This window comes from Aythya marila (assembly GCF_965140915.1).
Source record: "Aythya marila genome assembly, chromosome: Z".
NCBI classification, from domain to species: Eukaryota; Metazoa; Chordata; class Aves; order Anseriformes; family Anatidae; genus Aythya; species Aythya marila.
The window spans coordinates 62,385,012-62,402,417 of record NC_139080.1 but is presented as its reverse complement, the minus strand read 5'-3'; the positions used below and the strand labels follow the sequence as shown (position 1 = coordinate 62,402,417).

At 42.0% G+C, this 17,406-nt stretch overlaps 1 protein-coding gene across 4 annotated transcripts in view; it reads right to left on the bottom strand.

Moving 5' to 3' along the window:
• Positions 1–17,406, bottom strand: part of APC (APC regulator of WNT signaling pathway) — an 89,480-nt gene that overhangs the window by 59,136 nt on the left and 12,938 nt on the right. For 3 of the 4 annotated variants that reach the window (XM_082784224.1, XM_082784226.1, XM_082784227.1), the window contains exon 2: positions 2,807–2,959. In XM_082784224.1, coding sequence (XP_082640350.1) covers positions 2,807–2,941 — 135 coding nt within the window. In that variant the 5' untranslated portion in view covers positions 2,942–2,959. Of the gene's footprint in view, positions 1–2,806; positions 2,960–3,837; positions 4,012–17,406 lie in introns of those variants that run through there. The other variant, XM_082784225.1, reaches the window with a different exon arrangement.

Here is a 17,406-nt window from a genome sequence, read left to right as displayed (position 1 = left end):
ACAGCTCGACAGTGCTTATGTGGTATCCCAGAGGACTGGAGTTCGAAAGTAGTTGGAGCATTAACTACTTATATGGTAGCCCAGAGACTTTCTATCTACACTTCCTTGTTTCTTCTAATTACTTTTATTGCAATTATCTCTAATCATGGCACTGGAACCATATGAGCCATGAAGAAACCAGCTTCTTTCAGTGGTACAAAGCCACTATGTACTTTCTCTGAAAATGTACAATACTAAAATTGTCTCCTGAGTGAACAGAATCCTGCAGGATCCCCATCAAACTCTTTCACCCACACGCTCCAATACTGTCCTGGTTTCAGTTAGAACAGAGTTAATTTTCTTCCTAGTAGCTGGTGGAATGCTGTGTTTTGGCTTGGGATGAGAAGAGTGCTGATAACACCCCGATGCTTTAATTGTTGCAGAGCAGTGCTTATACCAAGCCAAGGACACCTCAGCCTTTTGCTCTGTCCTGCCAACAGGCAGGCTGGGGGTGCAGTAAGAGCTGGGAGGGGACAGACCCAGGACAGGTGACCCAAACTAGCCAAAGGGGTATTCCATACCATCTGATGTCATGCTAAACAATATATAGGGGTGGCTAGCCGGGGGAGGGGGCCGGACTGCTCGGGGTTAGGCTGGGCATCGGTCAGCGGGTGGTGAGCAATTGCATTGTGCATCACTTGTTTGTACATATTATTATTACTTTCCTATTATCACCGTTGTATCATTATTATTATTATTGTTATTATTATTTTGTTATTATTCTTTTCCTGTCTTATTAAACTGTCTTTATCTCAACTCACGGGCTTCACTTTCCATTTCTCTCCCCTGTCCCAGAGAGGGAGGGGGGAGGGTGAGCGAACGGCTGCGTGGTGTTTAGCTGCCGGCCAGGTTAAACCACGACAAATACTTAAGGTGATTCCCATAATATCCTTCAAATTCAACGTAAGGAAGACAAAGCAAGGTTTCAATCCTTTTCAAATATATCTGAAACAAACAAGAGAAAGAAATGGCATCTTGCTTTGGATCCAGAAGCAAGCACTCATGAGGAACAGAGATGCCTGGAATTCTTTGATAGAATACGGGGAAAAAAAAATCAGATTAGTCTAAATAACCTCCTCCCTCTAAAATGAAAAGAAACCCTGAGACTGATACTTGAGTTGGAGGAGTTTTAGGATAAATTCCTCATATCCAGTTTGTCATTTAAGGAGAGAAAATATGAGGTATCTACTTGGAATACAAGCATAAACATTTTCTGTCGAGTGTGATAGAACTGCTTTCAGTTTGGTGATCCATGAGATTTGAAGTAAGGGAATACGGCTGTCCCACATCCCAAATTAATGCCCTAGAGGCATTAATGTCTGTCTCTATGTCACTGGAAATTTATCGATCTACACACACAAAAAAAAGAGCTGTATGGGAACAAGCAAGGGAAAAAAGGCATTTCTGTTTTTCCTTTTCAAAACTGCAAAGATCACTTATCCCATTCTTCACTCCCTGCAGTGAAGGAAATTTTAGACTGCAGTGTCAGAGAGAGAAGGAAAGTTACTGATAGCTTTGTTATAACGTTATCTTAAGAAAAACAGTGTAAGTAACAGATCTAGCTTTCAGATAGAGAATTAAGCAAACAGTTGTTTTTCACAGTTGCTAATACCAAATACAGTTTCAAGTAGCTGGCGCGTTACAGACTATTACTTCATCTCAGTTTAGGTAAAAGACACTTGCATTTTACCCCACAATATAAGGTTTAAATAAAAAGAACTACAATTTTTTTTTTTGGTTATAAGTGTTGTAATTTCTAATGACAGTGATTCAGAACAAAAAAATCCTTCTGACAAAGAATATATAGGTCATTCTACATGCTGGAGGAAAGTTCAATTAAAAGTATTTTTTTTAATTGCTATAGTAATCAGATTACAAAGATCAGCTATAAAGGTAACAGTAAGTCAATGATATAAAGATGGGAATGCAAGGAGATGGACACTGTTGTCCACAAAAGTTGTTTAATATTTAGAGCTAGCCTATGCTATACAGTACCATTTGCAGAGGTAACAACAGTATTAGCTTTGGTACCAAAAGCTCTCTGGTTCTGCTGGCTGTTAGCAAAAAGAAGCAAGATTTGTCAGCTCAAGAAGGGCACCCTATTAATGCTGCTAGAATGCTTCTGAAATTCTGCCTTCTTCAGGGTCATTGTCACATAGATGCAGCTGTTATGTATCTTCCAGTTTATCAAAATCAGTCTAAATTCCATTTTTGCCCAGTGTTTTGTCCTGGATAGGTCATTCTGAAAGCCTACACCTAGACGTAAGACATCGTTAGATTTGGATGGAATTATTGTATGAATGTAGGCTGTCGGAGAGGCTGAACACTTCTGGTCTTACTTTAAAATTAACTTTTTTTGGGGGGTTGCTATATATTGTAACTCTAATAAACCCCAAAATTATTAAATTATTAAACTTACCTTAAAACACTGACAGTCTCCAGCCTCTCACACAACTTTCTGCTGGCAAGTACAGCAGTGGTAAAATGGTAATATGTATCATGATACACCAGGAAAAAAGCTAGAAAATTTGAAGGAGCTTCTAAAAACAGTTTTGAAATATTTTGATTTCCATATTAAAAACAAAAGAAAACAAAAAGTACATTTTATTAAGTAAATTTGATTGATAGCTGTTTCCCTTACACAGCCTGTAAATGAAGGCTTGTAGGAATCTTGAAGAACACTGAAACTATTGAACTACCAGTCCACTGAAACACACACAATCAAATACAAAAGGCATCCACACAAAAAATGATGCAGTTGCAATACCTTCATGTTAGATGCCTCAGTTTCCAGTTTTGTTAGGTGATTTGAGTTGTCCTCTAGCTCCTGTCGAAGGTTGGAGTTCTCCATCTTTAATGCCTCAACTTGTTTTAACAACTGATCATAGGAAGCTGCGGCCATCCTGGGCTACCCTCAGCCCTAAAAAAAATAAGAGAAAATACTAAACATGAGTATTTTGGCAAAGCAAACAACAAGAAAAAAATTACCTAACTGTAAAATTTTCTCGGTCCCACTTACCACTGAACTTCCTAAACATTTAATTTAAACCCATTAAACAGAACTGCCAGTATCAAACGATTGCCAGTTCAAAGGCTTTTTCCAATGGGCTTCCATTCGATACACATGATTAAGCTTATGAAAGTAGTTCATTAACGACTGCATTAGGTATAAGGGAAAGCCAGAATACATGAAGGAAAATCACAGCATCATATTATAACACTCCTTTTATTGGCACTCTAATTCTAGCAATAAGAAACTATAGAGATAATAGACCATATTTAATCATTTATGTATGATCAACAAGCACTGCCAAACATATCTAGAAGATGCCGCCTACCTACAGGTTTTATGAAACAAAAGGTGGTCAGTCCAGTGGCTCAAGATTCCTTAGGACAGAACAGACTAATGGAGATGTGGTGTGAAAAGACAACGGTAAATACTGACAAATTTTAACAGAATAAAAGCATAAATATACTAGTAATGGCGTCTGTTGTTAAAAAACAACTCCAAGTAATCAAGATTAAAGCAAATCTTCATGCAGTATCAACCCAAGAAGTGGTCATACTGCACAGCAGAAGAAACAGATAAAAGCCAATTCGTAGTATTAAGACACCTCATATTGTAAATATGTGTAGGGAAGGTATGGCACAGAAACCATAAAATTGAAAATGTTGTTTTCATAGTGATTGTGCTAATTGGTCATACGTGCCTTTTCAAAAAATGTTACTTTGGTTAATATCATAACATTGGTTAATATCATAACATTCCCACTCTACTCTGCACTGGTGCGGCCTCACCTCGAGTACTGTGTGCAGTTCTGGGCACCACAGTATAAAAAGGACATGAAACTGTTGGAGAGTGTCCAGAGGAGGGCTACGAAGATGGTGAAAGGCCTTGAGGGGAAGACGTACGAGGAACGGCTGAGGTCACTGGGCCTGTTCAGCCTGGAGAAGAGGAGGCTGAGGGGAGACCTCATCACAGTCTACAACTTCCTCGTAAGGGGGTGTCGAGAGGCAGGAGACCTTTTCTCCATTAACACCAGTGACAGGACCCGCGGGAACGGGGTTAAGCTGAGGCAGGGGAAATTTAGGCTGGACGTCAGGAGGGGGTTCTTCACAGAGAGGGTGGTTGCACACTGGAACAGGCTCCCCAGGGAAGTGGTCACTGCACCGAGCCTGTCTGAATTTAAGAAGAGATTGGACTGTGCACTTAGTCACATGGTCTGAACTTTTGGGTAGACCTGTGCGGTGTCAAGAGTTGGACTTGATGATCCTTAAGGGTCCCTTCCAACTCAGGATATTCTATGATTCTATGATTCTATGATAACAGTCTTAAGTCAAAATTACTCAGCCATTACAAAGGAGAAATAAAAAACTAAATGATAAAAATTCAAATTGTTCCCCACTTTTCCAATACCAAAAAACAGAAGTTCTTCCTCTAACAAACAATATAACTAAACATGGCTAACCATGTTCGAAGCTCTTTACAGCTGAAATTACAAATTTCTTATTCATCAGAATAACAAGAAGCCCACCACTTTGTGCATGTGTAAGTTACCCTTCTAACGTCATAGTGAGAATTTCCTAGGTACAGGACGTCAAACCCGAAAGAGAAAAAGAGAGAAATTCATTGTTACTGCAATACTTTGGAAAAGATGAAACAACTAAAACCTCCTATTCAGCAGTTTTTCTGAACTTCTGGAACATGCTGCAAATACAGCTTGCAACCTATCCTGAAAACTACACTAGCAAGAAAGTATTTTCTGTGTATGCTCTCATTAAGCCTTTGACCTTACTGCTTGTGTAACTCCTTATACAATCCTTATACAAATTTGCTCTTCCAGATGAATCTTAATTGAATAATCAAGTCAACTAAAAGGTAAGTAAAATCATGCTAAGAGGTTTCATTTAGTTCCCCAATATAAAATTTGAAAATTAAGTTTAATTCTTCTGAATTTAAACTGAATAAGGAATATGAGGAAGTATGAGGAAGCATGCGTACCATTGAAAACAGGAAAAATGACAGAAGCTGTAGTGTTTTTGAAATGACAAGCTTATTTCTTTTTCAAGAAACAGATCTTCATGTCCTAAACATCTGTCGTCCTTACAGAAAGGCCAAGGAAGAAGCCTACCATTTATGGAATTGTGATTTCCATGACACTATAAATAAGCTGAAGAAAAAAGAATCCTAATAAATTTATTTTATTTTATTTTTTTTACAATTTGGTCATATGTAAAGGGAAACCTGACTTTCAGAGAATTATTCTGTGAATTCCGTGCTTTTACAACCAGTCTCCCCTAAAAGGTGGAAAGCTGTTGAAAAGAGTTTTAATGAAAAAACAATGCCAGACTGCTTCTGTTCCACTTCATGGATGTATTTAGTAAGTACTATTTTTGCATTCTTATTAGTAAAACCAAAAGCTATAGTTTATATTTCTTTTCAGAACATAAAATGCAGAAGGGATTTCTGCATAAACCCGAGGAAAGGTAGATAGCTTGTAGATGTTTCCCATTCTGGTAGTCATAAAAATTAGCACTGTATTGTAACTGGGAGCCAGAGAACAGCGAGAAGCTCGCTGCTGCTGGCCGGTGAGGCGCTGCAGGCCGCTGGCACGAGTGTGAAATGCAGCAATGCCTGGCAGCTGCTCTGCGCTACAGCGGCATTCACATCGCGTCGCATGGTACTACAGGAATCTTAAAGAGAACCTCCCCTCCCCAAAAACAAAACAAAACAGATCAGCACAGCATATGTTTTGGTAACATCACAAGGTTTTGGTCACAGAACAAGGTCTGGGGGAAGGCAGGGCTGAAGCCTGAATCCACTACCTGAATGAACATCCCTGCGATATCACCTGAAGCATTAGAGGAGAGGTGAAGGGCAGTACCTGGTGCTGGCACGGACACCACCACGCAGGGGAAAATTAAAGAGTTCCCACCCTGGTTCTGCAATCCCAGTGCCACACTGCCCCAGCACCTGCGGCAGGGGTCCCTGCTACAGGAAAAACAGAAAACAAAACCAAAAAACCACCTCCCTATACCACCTAAAAGGCTGCAATAGCACAGAAAGCTGGACCAAAAACAGACTGCGGGCCATGAAGGCACTGCTTACAGTGACTCTTGACACGCCACTGGCTAAGGCACCTGGGCTTCCTCAGGGCACACAGATATTTACCTACCTCCCCAGCCCTCCAGGGTATTTTTTTTTCCCCTGTCTGTAAAGGGCAAGCTACCAAATACTTGAGGGGAACAGCAAGCTGCTTTGTAGAAGTAATACATCTGTCCTGCTGCTCTGACTGTACCAAAGCATTTGATACGGTGCCACATGTGAAATCAGATGAGGCTATGAGCAGAAAAATTGTATGGGGATAAGGAGTAAGTCCAAGACAAGATGACACTGGGCAGCGCTCAAAGCCAGGTCTCCACTGAATTTCCACCAACACCGGTCTGTGACGGGTACTTGCAAATGTTTGGCGTTTTAAGCCAAAGGCACAAGGAATGGCTGGGTGGCAACAAAACTTGCTGCCATGAATTCGAGAAGCTTCATGAGGTCAGAGGGCTACATATAACACACAAAGAATGTGATGACCTGAGCAGTGTGAAGGGGGTGAAATCGTGCGCGGGAATCCCGTCACTTGGAAGGGAGCAGCGAGCGGGGAGCAGCAAGGTGAACCGCGCACCGGTCAGGTCACTGCACACCAGAGCACTACCGACACGGTCCCGACACCTGGAAAGCAATCACGACCCCTGGCGTGATCAGGCCATTTTACAAGGCACAGGTAAGAAAAGTGAGTTTAAGTGGGTGCAGAGAAAGATGCTAAGTGATCGGGCGACTGCAGAGTCTCTCACGATAAGAGACTTAAATCCTTCCTCTTCAGCAACAACAGCTGTAATCACATGGCTACGCTTTATTACCAGGAAGGGGAAAATGCTCGAGGAGGAGAAAATATTTACGTTAAAACACAATACTGACACAGAAGAAATGGCTATAAATTGGTCATTAATCAATGTAGACTGCGAGCTCCCACTGGAAGTTGTAAATGCAGCAGCATCCCTGCCTAGCTCACTGCACAGGAAGGAAGGGTGCCTCACCATTCAGAAATCCAGTCTTGTATTCCTAAACTGCACCACAGAACAACTCTGTATTTTTATTCATCTCTCCTATGTACTGTAACTCTTTTCTGCATCTTCAATCCATCTGCATCTTTTCCTCCTACAATCATTCTTTCAGCACCTTTTGAAATAATAAAATGTCAAGTCCTTCACCAAGGACTTCATTATTTCATGTTAAAATGGAGGAAACTGACACAGGTAATGCATGACCACGAACACCAAGGCTTTCTGATGCTGAACACCAGACTTCTCTCAAGCAGACGGAGATCACAAGGCTCAGTGAGACACGAGCTGTCCCCGCGCACGTTCAGTTCACACCCCGAAACTGAAGCCATTTAACAGCCATTCTGAACACGCACTTACCCTGCCTCCCAAGCGCACGGTATAAAGAAGGACACACCCCGAGGTCTGCCCGTCTTCCAGAAATAGCTGCCTCCCACAGCCTCAAACGAGACGCAGCAGATCAGAGTTCAGCTGCAGATACCAATTCTTTGATTTATGCTCCAAGTAAACCGAGTACAAAAAAATGATTTTTTTAAACAGAGAATTGGTGGCAGCGGTAGAAATGAGCAGTATCGCTTTGCTCCCTCCTAGTAATTTCTTAGGGGTCACGATTCGAATGGAGGCATCCCCTTTTCTAGATTTACTCCACGAAACAACCCTCTTGGGATACAGGAGCTTTGAGATTGACTCCCTCGATATAAGACGCACCAAAAATCTAGGTCTCCTAGGTCCCTTACCCATATTCTCAGCATTAAGAGGTTTCTTCTCCATCTTCTTATCAAAGTAAGGTGAAATTATGGCAACAAATTTCATGCTGTACTGAATCAGCAGTTTGCGTGAATATACACATCAAAGAAGAATTTCAAGCTAGATATAACTCTTTCACACTCCATAACCAAAATTAATGAGAAGCCTACATTTATGCAAATGTACTGTTAAGATTTAGATATGCATTTTTCCACATTAATGGAAACTGCACAAGTAACAACTGCCCAGGAACGGGGAGTTTAGATATGCTCTTTTTAGTCTCAAATCCCAAGCAGGCAAAAAAAAAACAACCAAACAAAAAACAACGAAAAAACCCAAACCAGTATCTTCTCAACACTTACAATTTCTTATTGATCAGAGCATTTCTTTTTTCCTTTGAAATTAATGAGCAGTGTACTCAAGAGCCCTGAAGTTCTACTTAAGAACCCCAAGCTCAATACTTTGTAACACATTAATCAAATATTCTTATGAAAATATTTCAGACTCCCATCAGTGTTTTTTTAATCCATAAAAAAATGTAATTACCAACAGAGCACAGTATTTTATAGAGCAACTTCTGTACAACAAAATCGTCTTAGTCTTTTCAGAAGAAGCTAAAGAATGATCTAAAATATAAAACCCTACCATGAGCTTTTTCAGCAACACAGGAAACTGTTATTGCCTGTATGTAAGGCTAGGTAACATTTTTCCCTACAACCTATTAATTTCAATTAAAATTTTTTCAGTAGAATTATTATTCTGGGACCTACATTAGCTGCCTGAGGGTGATATATAGATACACATGTACTTATATGTAACTGCTATTAACAGTTAAGTTATGTGGCTACAAAAATCAGTGGCAAAAAAAGGCAAAATTACTTTATTCGAAAAGGTCATTTCAAACAACACTAATGTCAACTATGGCTCCAGTTAATTTGATTACCGATTACAAACGTTGTTGAAAGTAGCAAAAGAGATGTTTGTTCAACTCTCTTAAAAGCAAACAAAACTTAACATTTTATTACCATCACCCCTGGTAAGCAGATGTGCACACTGTAACTGGAGATTTTTCAGAATGCAGTTTATTTTGTTAAGATACCAATTTGTAACCACTGCAACTGAAACTGATAAACATCTAGATTGCAATTTAGTAAGGTTGGAAAAGAAGATCAACTTTGATCTCTTCCTGTACCCACAAGTGTTACCCAGGATCTTGTCCTTACCACTCCTTACCATTCTGTCATTTCCCTGTCATCCATTCACAGGTGGCAAGGGAGAATTGTTTCTTCATGGGCTTATCACACAGAAATCAGGAAAAAACTTACACAGTCATTTCTGCATATTTGAGATCTTTCCAATTAGTTTAGCTTAAACACATTTCAAAACGCATTTCGTAGAGTGCCAAGTCCAAGGGTTCTGACTTGGACGAGACCAGGGCTAATACTGGCATGGCTGCAAGGGTGCCAGCCCCAGCTGTCTGCCCTTCCCATCTCCACAAGGTTCCCACCCAAGGATGAGAGAAGGGCTCAGCTGCTCGTGCAGCAGCTGCTCAACCACTGCAGATTACTGCCTGACTACCAAGGTAATCTGAAATAGGTGTCGGTTTAATTTAATATGCTGGGCCATTAACCACAATGGTTCAGCAGCTGTTACACAACTCTTCCCGAAAGACTGGCAAGGCTGACAGACAGAAACAAAAATCCAGCACAGCTGTTCTAAGGTAAACCAACCACCCTTACTAATCTCAGCCTTTGGTTTACCATTTTTATACAACTGCATTTTTAAATATAATCAAGCGAATAAAGCAAAATTTTTTTGGCCATTCTTACTGCAAACGTATCAAGCCATGCTGATTTGCATTAATTCAATTTCTCTGTTGACTAAATCCTTTATTAGGTTTTCCATTATTCTCTCTGAAGCTGGTCTTCATGTAAATGGTTTATATGTAGATATCTTTCTGCTAGTCCTTCTTTAACTCTGGCGAAGTACCAGCACTCCGGGTGCCGTGCTTAAGAGTTTAATCAAAAATGGCTATCGGTAGGCCAGAGATTGTCTTACCCAGTCCAGTCGGGGGCAAGTCTTCCAGGCCTCCTAATTTAAAATGCTTATCTTTCATAGGTATTAACATTCTTCTTTTGTACTCACTGAAAAACACTGCATTGGCATCAGGTCGTGGGAGTCTGATACCCTGATTCTTTCACACAAAAAAATCAAACTTTTGCCTTCTCCAGCATCACGCTGATCAACTATGCTATTTTTAACTGGTGGCAGACCTATGCTTTATTGAATGTCCTTTTTGGCCAGCACATTTCAGTCTTTCTACCCTTACCTGCAGCGAAGAGCAAACCCTGAATCTTCCAGTCAGCAGCAGCCTGACAGGAGGGTATTGTGTTTGCTTTTTTTATCATCTGCTCTAAGCAGGCACGCAAACATAATGAGGGGACTGAAAAGATGGCTTTGGGTGTGGTTGAACAGAATTAAGAAAATACTCAGCAGAAAGTAAGAATTGCCATGAAAGGAACAGCAGGTCGCGCACCTTCTGTGCACGTTCTCATTCCTTCTGCATTTGCATGCTCAGGTCAGAGACATGCAGCAAAGAGTAGCAAACAGCCGTCACAGAAAACTCTTCTTCATTTGTTCTTGAGCTTGCTTCAGTAGCAAGGACTTGGATATGAGGAAGCGGCTGCAAATAATGTAACGTTACTCTTTTTAGCGAATGTCAAATAACTGAAATTGAAAACCAACAACAAGTTATACGAAATGATAATCTCTAGAGTAGGTACTCTGAGTTCCTGGGGGTTTTTTGGCTGTTGTACAAGAAACAGGAGCCAGATGAAAAGCCACTCTCAGTTATCCTAACACAACGTGTGAAATCCCTTGGAAAGTAAGCCATGCTCAACTTTCTCTTCCTAACCTCGCCTGCATCAAGAGGATTTTCTTCTTAGTTCCTCTATCTACATCTGCATGCAGATTATCTTTGCGGGCAGTAGAACAAAATACTTAAGTGTTAATATACCTGACCTTCTTAAATCCTTCTGACTGCGGGGTAGGTTGAATATTTCTTGTTATTGTTGCTGTTATTGTTTCTGTCCTTCCCTAAACGAACATGTAATTTGGCAAGACCTTTTGATCCACTGTTATATTTTCTGGACAACGTTCCTTAAGATCAATAACACAGTTAACTATGCTGCAAAATCTGTACTGCACCAAAATTTCAAATATAGCAGGAGCTTTATCATGCACAAGAGTCAACCTGCTACACCTTCAGACGCAGGTAGTGCAGAATGCCGTATGCTTTGCCCTAGCAATGACAGTCTTCATAGCTCACGCTCTCGGCCTGTACTCACAAACGATCATAAGCAGATGCATCATCTGTTCTTTCTAACAAAACATAGCTTGGCTGATGAAGGTGCCAAAATAAGATGCGATCCACACTCTGCATTCTTCAAAAGACCATGAGGAAGGAGAGAAGGAAGATGGTGGTTTGATCGGAAACCATGACTTGCCTTCCTTGTTTCAGGTCTAGTTTAACTGCAGTTGTGTGTGCGCGTGTGTATTAAATAGAGATGACTTCACCTTTATGCTTTTACTAAAAAAAAAAAATAAAAAAATACTAATAACAAAATCATATTAGTACAAACAGAAGGAAATCCAGAAGTCATACATTTCAGGCTATAGACAGTCATGTTCAGCTTCCATTACATTCTCAAGACAAAAACCCTACTTATTCCTTTAGAATTCTGTGTCGGGAAGTTCCTTAGCTGGTTAGTCATGCTGCATTCAGAATACGACTGTGAAAATACGAAACATGATTTGCATTTAAATACTATATTGAACACAAAGCAGTCCAGACATCACTTGAATCATAACTTATATTGGACCAGGGATGATTCACGATCCTGAACACTCATTCTTCGGCATGATCATTTTTGCTATTCATGGTGAATTGCGTATGCTCTCACTGCGTATGACTTGCTGCTGGTTAGTTTTCATTTCTCATCATCTTTTAAGGATTCGATTCCAGAAAGTTTAAGCCATCAGGAAGCCTGAGGCACGTCCTTATTCTCTTTAATTTGTATTTTCAGTTAAAATAAACCAATAGCATGAAATAGAACAGCCACAATTTAAAAAAAAATCGTGAAAAAATATTATTTTAAATAGGTGATCAATCAGGGTCATCTTCAGGATTCGTTTCAGCACTTTTTGAGAACATAAGACTGTCTCGCAGAAAATACATCAGTTCGTGTCCACACAGGTCCTGTACAAATTTTGGAAAACAATCGGTGGAGACGTGCAGTGGTCTTCACCCAAAATAACTCTGTTACAGTGTATCCCTAGCAGTATAGCCTGTTTTAAATAAGATTTCTTTACATTGATGAAAAAGTAATTAATACCATCTCATTGGCATAAACGTTTTACTGAGTTATGATAATACAGAAATCCAACATAAGAACTTGTAGACCAAAGGTAACCCATTTTAGATATAGGCATTTCCAACATATGCTGCATACTATGACATCTATCAGAACGTGTATCATTACCCAATATTTTGCACAAAAGTTTTGGCAAATATCACGGCATGCATGATATGAAGGATGATGCTTATGAAAGTCTGCAGTCGTAAATCATTTGAAATATACTTAGAAGTGATCTTTTATTCAAGCTGCCATTTTAAAGAGCATGACTACTGACAGGAAATACTGCACTTGTCATGCGAAACAACACAAAGACCGTCTCTTCTCATGGTTCTTCTAAAGAAGCAAAGGAAGAAACATCACCAGAATAACTACCACAACTATCAGTTTGCTTTTATCGCCTTCCTTCTTGTCAGAAGGGAAAGTGGTGAACGCACCTCTGCACCTATGGCACCTTCTAATGTTTCAGGTGCTGGAATGGATGTTCAAAATGCGTAGGAGAAAAATCTAGAATCACCACCAGCAGCCAACTGCTGAGTCCTCACCTGATGCCCTAAAGTTCAGCATAACCCATACCTCGCTGACAGATGTGGAATGAGCCTGGGGTCCGGGTAGCGAGCGTTTTCAGGGGGCGTTTCAATCACAGCATACGAACAGGCTCGACGAAGGCAACCCCTTTTTTTTTGCGCATCGCCGAATCGGGCCGAGGAGCAGCAGGGACGTGCTACCAGCTCCTCGGAAGCCCCTCCGGGGGGTGCCCTGGCGGCAGGGCCGTGCTCGCAGCACACACACACACACACACACGCACCCGGCTACGCGTGGCGCTGACACCCCGGGGGCGCCCCGAGCGGCGCGGAGCCCCCCGGCCGTGCCGCGGCCGCCCGCAGCGCGCAGCCCCCCCGCCCCGCGCCCTGACCCAGTTCCCGCTGGCGCTGCGGCAGCGCAGCCAACAAAGCGGCGCGGCGCCGGCTGCCGCCCGCCACAAAGCCGCTTCCTCCGCCTCCTCCTCCGCCTCCTGCCGGCCGGCCCCGTCCCGTGGCGCACTCACCCCATGGCCGCGGCCCCTCCATCGCCGCCAGCCCCGGCCCGGCCCGGCCGCTCCGCCCGCGCCCCCCGCCCGCCGCTGACACGGCCGCGGCGCCGCCGGCACGGCCCGGCCCCGCCCCGCCGCTGGCCCCGCCCCGCCCGTCACGTGCCGGCCGGCGCGGCGGCGCAGCCAATGGGAATCGAGGGCCCGCCCCGCCGCCGGGCGCCGCGCGGGGAGGGAGGGGGGAGTCCCCGCGCCACGCCGCGCCCCCGCGCAGCGAGCGGCGCTCACTCCGCATGCGCGGCGGTCGGGGCGGGGCGGGGCGGGGCGGAGCTGTGGGGTCCCTCAGCCCTCAGCAGATGCCACGGGCAGAGCGCGGCGCGGAGCCGCCGGACCTGCTGCGGGGCACCTCAACCCCCAGCCTGGCCAAAACAACGAAATCTCCGCATGAAAGCTGTCCCAGCGACACCATGCGTCATCAGAAACAGTTTCATCAGCTCAAAACGCGATTATTTGTGTTATTGTTTGTAGCAGATCCCCCGCGCCGTGCCGAGCACGGCGTTCTCACACAGACAAGCAGGAATTGTGCCTCGGAAAACAGATTAATCTTTTCATAGATTACTTTGTGCAATCTGTGTGCTATTTCCCAACTCACCGCATTTACGTAAATCCAGTCGGAGGCCAAATACAGTTTAGCCATAAGTTCAGAAACTAAAAAAATGTCAACCGCATCTACTAAGTGAAGCTAAACAGAAGCTCTCAGCACAGTAAGGTTCAGGTGTTTTTAAGAACGTAAAGGACATTCTCACACACATTTGCTTCTTGAAAAATCAAGAATATGACAAAAGAAAATGCTAGAGGTTTTCTGGTTTTAGACAGCTTGCCCGTAAATGGGACAGCTCCTCACCCTCTGCAGCAGTACCCTTTTCCCCACTCAGCGAAAGCTTTCCCAGAAGCTTTTCACTATTTCATATATTTGAAGTGATTGATATTTCATTATTAGTCATTGTGCATGCACAGTACTAACTATTCCAGAGTCTTTGGGCATGGTGAGTGGGTTGGATAATGAGTTAAATTCTCCCTCTCCCTGTTGCCAGGCACTGTGGTTGGCATTATTCACAGATGTGATATGTAGTGTCACCAACTTAAGAGATCTTATCTTCAGAGCTTCATTGCTAATACAAGTTTTACTTACTGATTTACATAAAGATGCATCTTTTATAAAGGTGGCATAAACAGATTTTATTAACATAAAACAGTGAAAACATTTCACAACTGTTTAACAATGTAAATTTCATCTTAATACAGGACTTGATTTAGTAGCTGCTATAACCAAAGACTGCCTCCTTTCTTTTAACTTTATTTTAAAGATCACTGGAGCAGAATGTGCTCTCTGCTTGTCACTGCCTTGGAAATTGTGAAGTAAAGTTGCTTTCACCTCTCACTACCACACACAGACTGAGCATTGTTCCCTCTGGGCCTTGTCCTTACCATGTGACTAGGACCAGCAATAGTTCCCATATTCACACACATTTCTAATACTCACAACCTGCTCTCAGTTTTTTTTTTTTTTAAATTGAATGATATATTCCTATACTTGGTCCATCAGGACTCTTTTAGAAACACTGTGTACTATTTCCCTATACAGATGATATCCAGCTATCAGCAGAAAAAGGTTTCCCAAGGAACAAGAAACATACCACCTTTCTCTTGCAGATACAGAAAAGAAGAGTGAAAAAACCTCTGTTCCTTATGCATTGCCCAGAAGACCTGCACTCAACTCCTTTTCCTACCAAAGGAAGCACAAAACTGCTGACCTTAGGACAGAGAATCAGAAAGCAAGTTGTTCCTGTAAGATTTTCTATTACAGTAATGTACTGAAATTCCACTTCTATTTTGCAGAAGGCCATGCTACAAGTTCCTGAGCTTGAGAAGATTTTTCCACAAAAAAACATCTTGGGGCCACTTAACAGGGCCACTTAACTACCAGAAAGTCACGTAATGTAAGTAGAATGAGAGAAGCAGAGACATGTATTCTGTTTAGTTATTTCATAAATAAGTCAGATTTACAGAAAGCCGTCACCTGCTCTTTACATCCTCTGCTACATAATGCTCTATTGTTTGCCAGTTCCTCCGTTTTGTCCAGAAGCGCTGTACTCTGAGGCATTTCCCACTCATGCTTTCTTCTATCCCACTCAAGCTTTCCAACTGCATGCAGGTTTCTTGTTGCAGCTTACTAAAATGAAGATTCAAGTAGATCTATACACAAACCAATCTGCTATATTAGTCACGTATATCCTAAAAACAGTACAACAAAAATTCCACTACAATAATGGAAGTGGGTTTGCCCAGCAAATCATTCATGCAGCCAACTTCACCATCCATTTACCCGTTCTTCTATCTCATGCACATAAGGAACCACATCTGACACGGACTACGTGCCACATTAACTACCATTTCCTCATCCTCTAATTAAGAATGTCACAGTATCCCTGTATTGCATTTCCTCTGCTGCTGCTCTCAGGCATGTTAAGTAGCTTACTGTATCTGTGCTGTAATTACCACTTCTTATTCCAGCCATGCCTTGAGTTTTTCTTCTTCTCCTAACCAGACACATTACTTTTCCAGCCTTCCCTTCAGTTATGTTTTTCTCACCTCTTAATACTATAGCAAAGCACAACACTCGTTAGGCCTCATTTCTAATGGACTTTGGAGCACAAGCCTTTATCAGAAATGTTTCTGTTCGAATACCAACAAAGTGAGCTGTCACTTAGTCTGGGCCTCACCCCTACGACATCAGGCAGCAGCGAGTCAGGACACTGCTGTGCGGTACCTCGGCTGAAAGGCAATAGAGATGTTCACTACATACCTACATCTGCCCGTGCCCTCTCAAGCTGACTGCAGATGTCTTCATCTTATCCAATACTAATGTTTTGCCCTAATTTTCACAAATACTTTTTAAATGAAAAACCAATCCTTTACAAAGAGCTCTGCTGCAACAACATAAAAGAATATAGAGCTAAAGATGCAGGAAAAAAAAAAAAAAAAAAAAAAAAAAAAAAAAAAAAAACAAATTGATGGTGCTCAGTCCATTACGAGGGTAAACCTTCACAAAAATTTTGAAAGCTTTTATTTTCCTTCCAGATTCAAGCTAAAAAAACTAAGATGGTCAGAACGTGAGCTCAGATTAACCAGATAATAAAGCTGACTTTCAAGTTTACTTTATTCTACCTCCCTGCTTCATGCAGGCACCCACTCACTCATTCTAGACCTCCACCAAGCTAAAGGTTTATTCCTCATTTTTTGGAAATCTGTAACTGCATCTTTAATTCAGTTTCAGTCATCTGTTCACTGTACCAGAGGCTGAACGTCTTCCATGGAAGAGCCCACGCCTAGCGTACCTCTGAGCTTCTCTGGGAAAGAGGTTTCATAGTAAAAAGCCCTTTGTAGAAGACTTCGTTCATTTCTCCTCTCTTCCCAATCTGGGCTCTAGAGTAGAAAAAGATCAAATATCTACAGGAAGATCAATAATTTTATATTTTCCAGTCTTTCCCAGGGAATGGCAGGCTCTGGATCTGTCCAGTCTTCACTAGAATAATCTCTTGTAAGGGAAGCATTTCATCCTAGCATTTTTTGTCCTTAGCTGCAGCACAGCTGATAGCTGGTTTATGCTTTTGCTCTGTGCTGCACAGCCACCAGCTGCTCAGAGACTGATTCCAAGCAAGACCCAGTAGAAGAAACATACCTAGAACATCTATAGTGGCCTAAATTGCATGACAAAGCCATGTTTTACTTATTTCTGATATTTAGCATCAGCCGTAAATTAGTTTTCAAATGTGTACATAACAAATGGATGAGTGCACATGCAAACAGATGATCAGATTCAGTTCCTTGGTATATTGAGGTTGACAAGAGGTCAGTGCTAAAAGACATAATGCTATGTGATTATGTGAGCTCTATAGGCAACCTGCGCGCATCCCAGAACTTCACACCACTCTGACAAATGGAAGCTCTATCACTGTTCGAATATTTACCTTTTTCTTCACAATCTTCTTTTCAACCTTC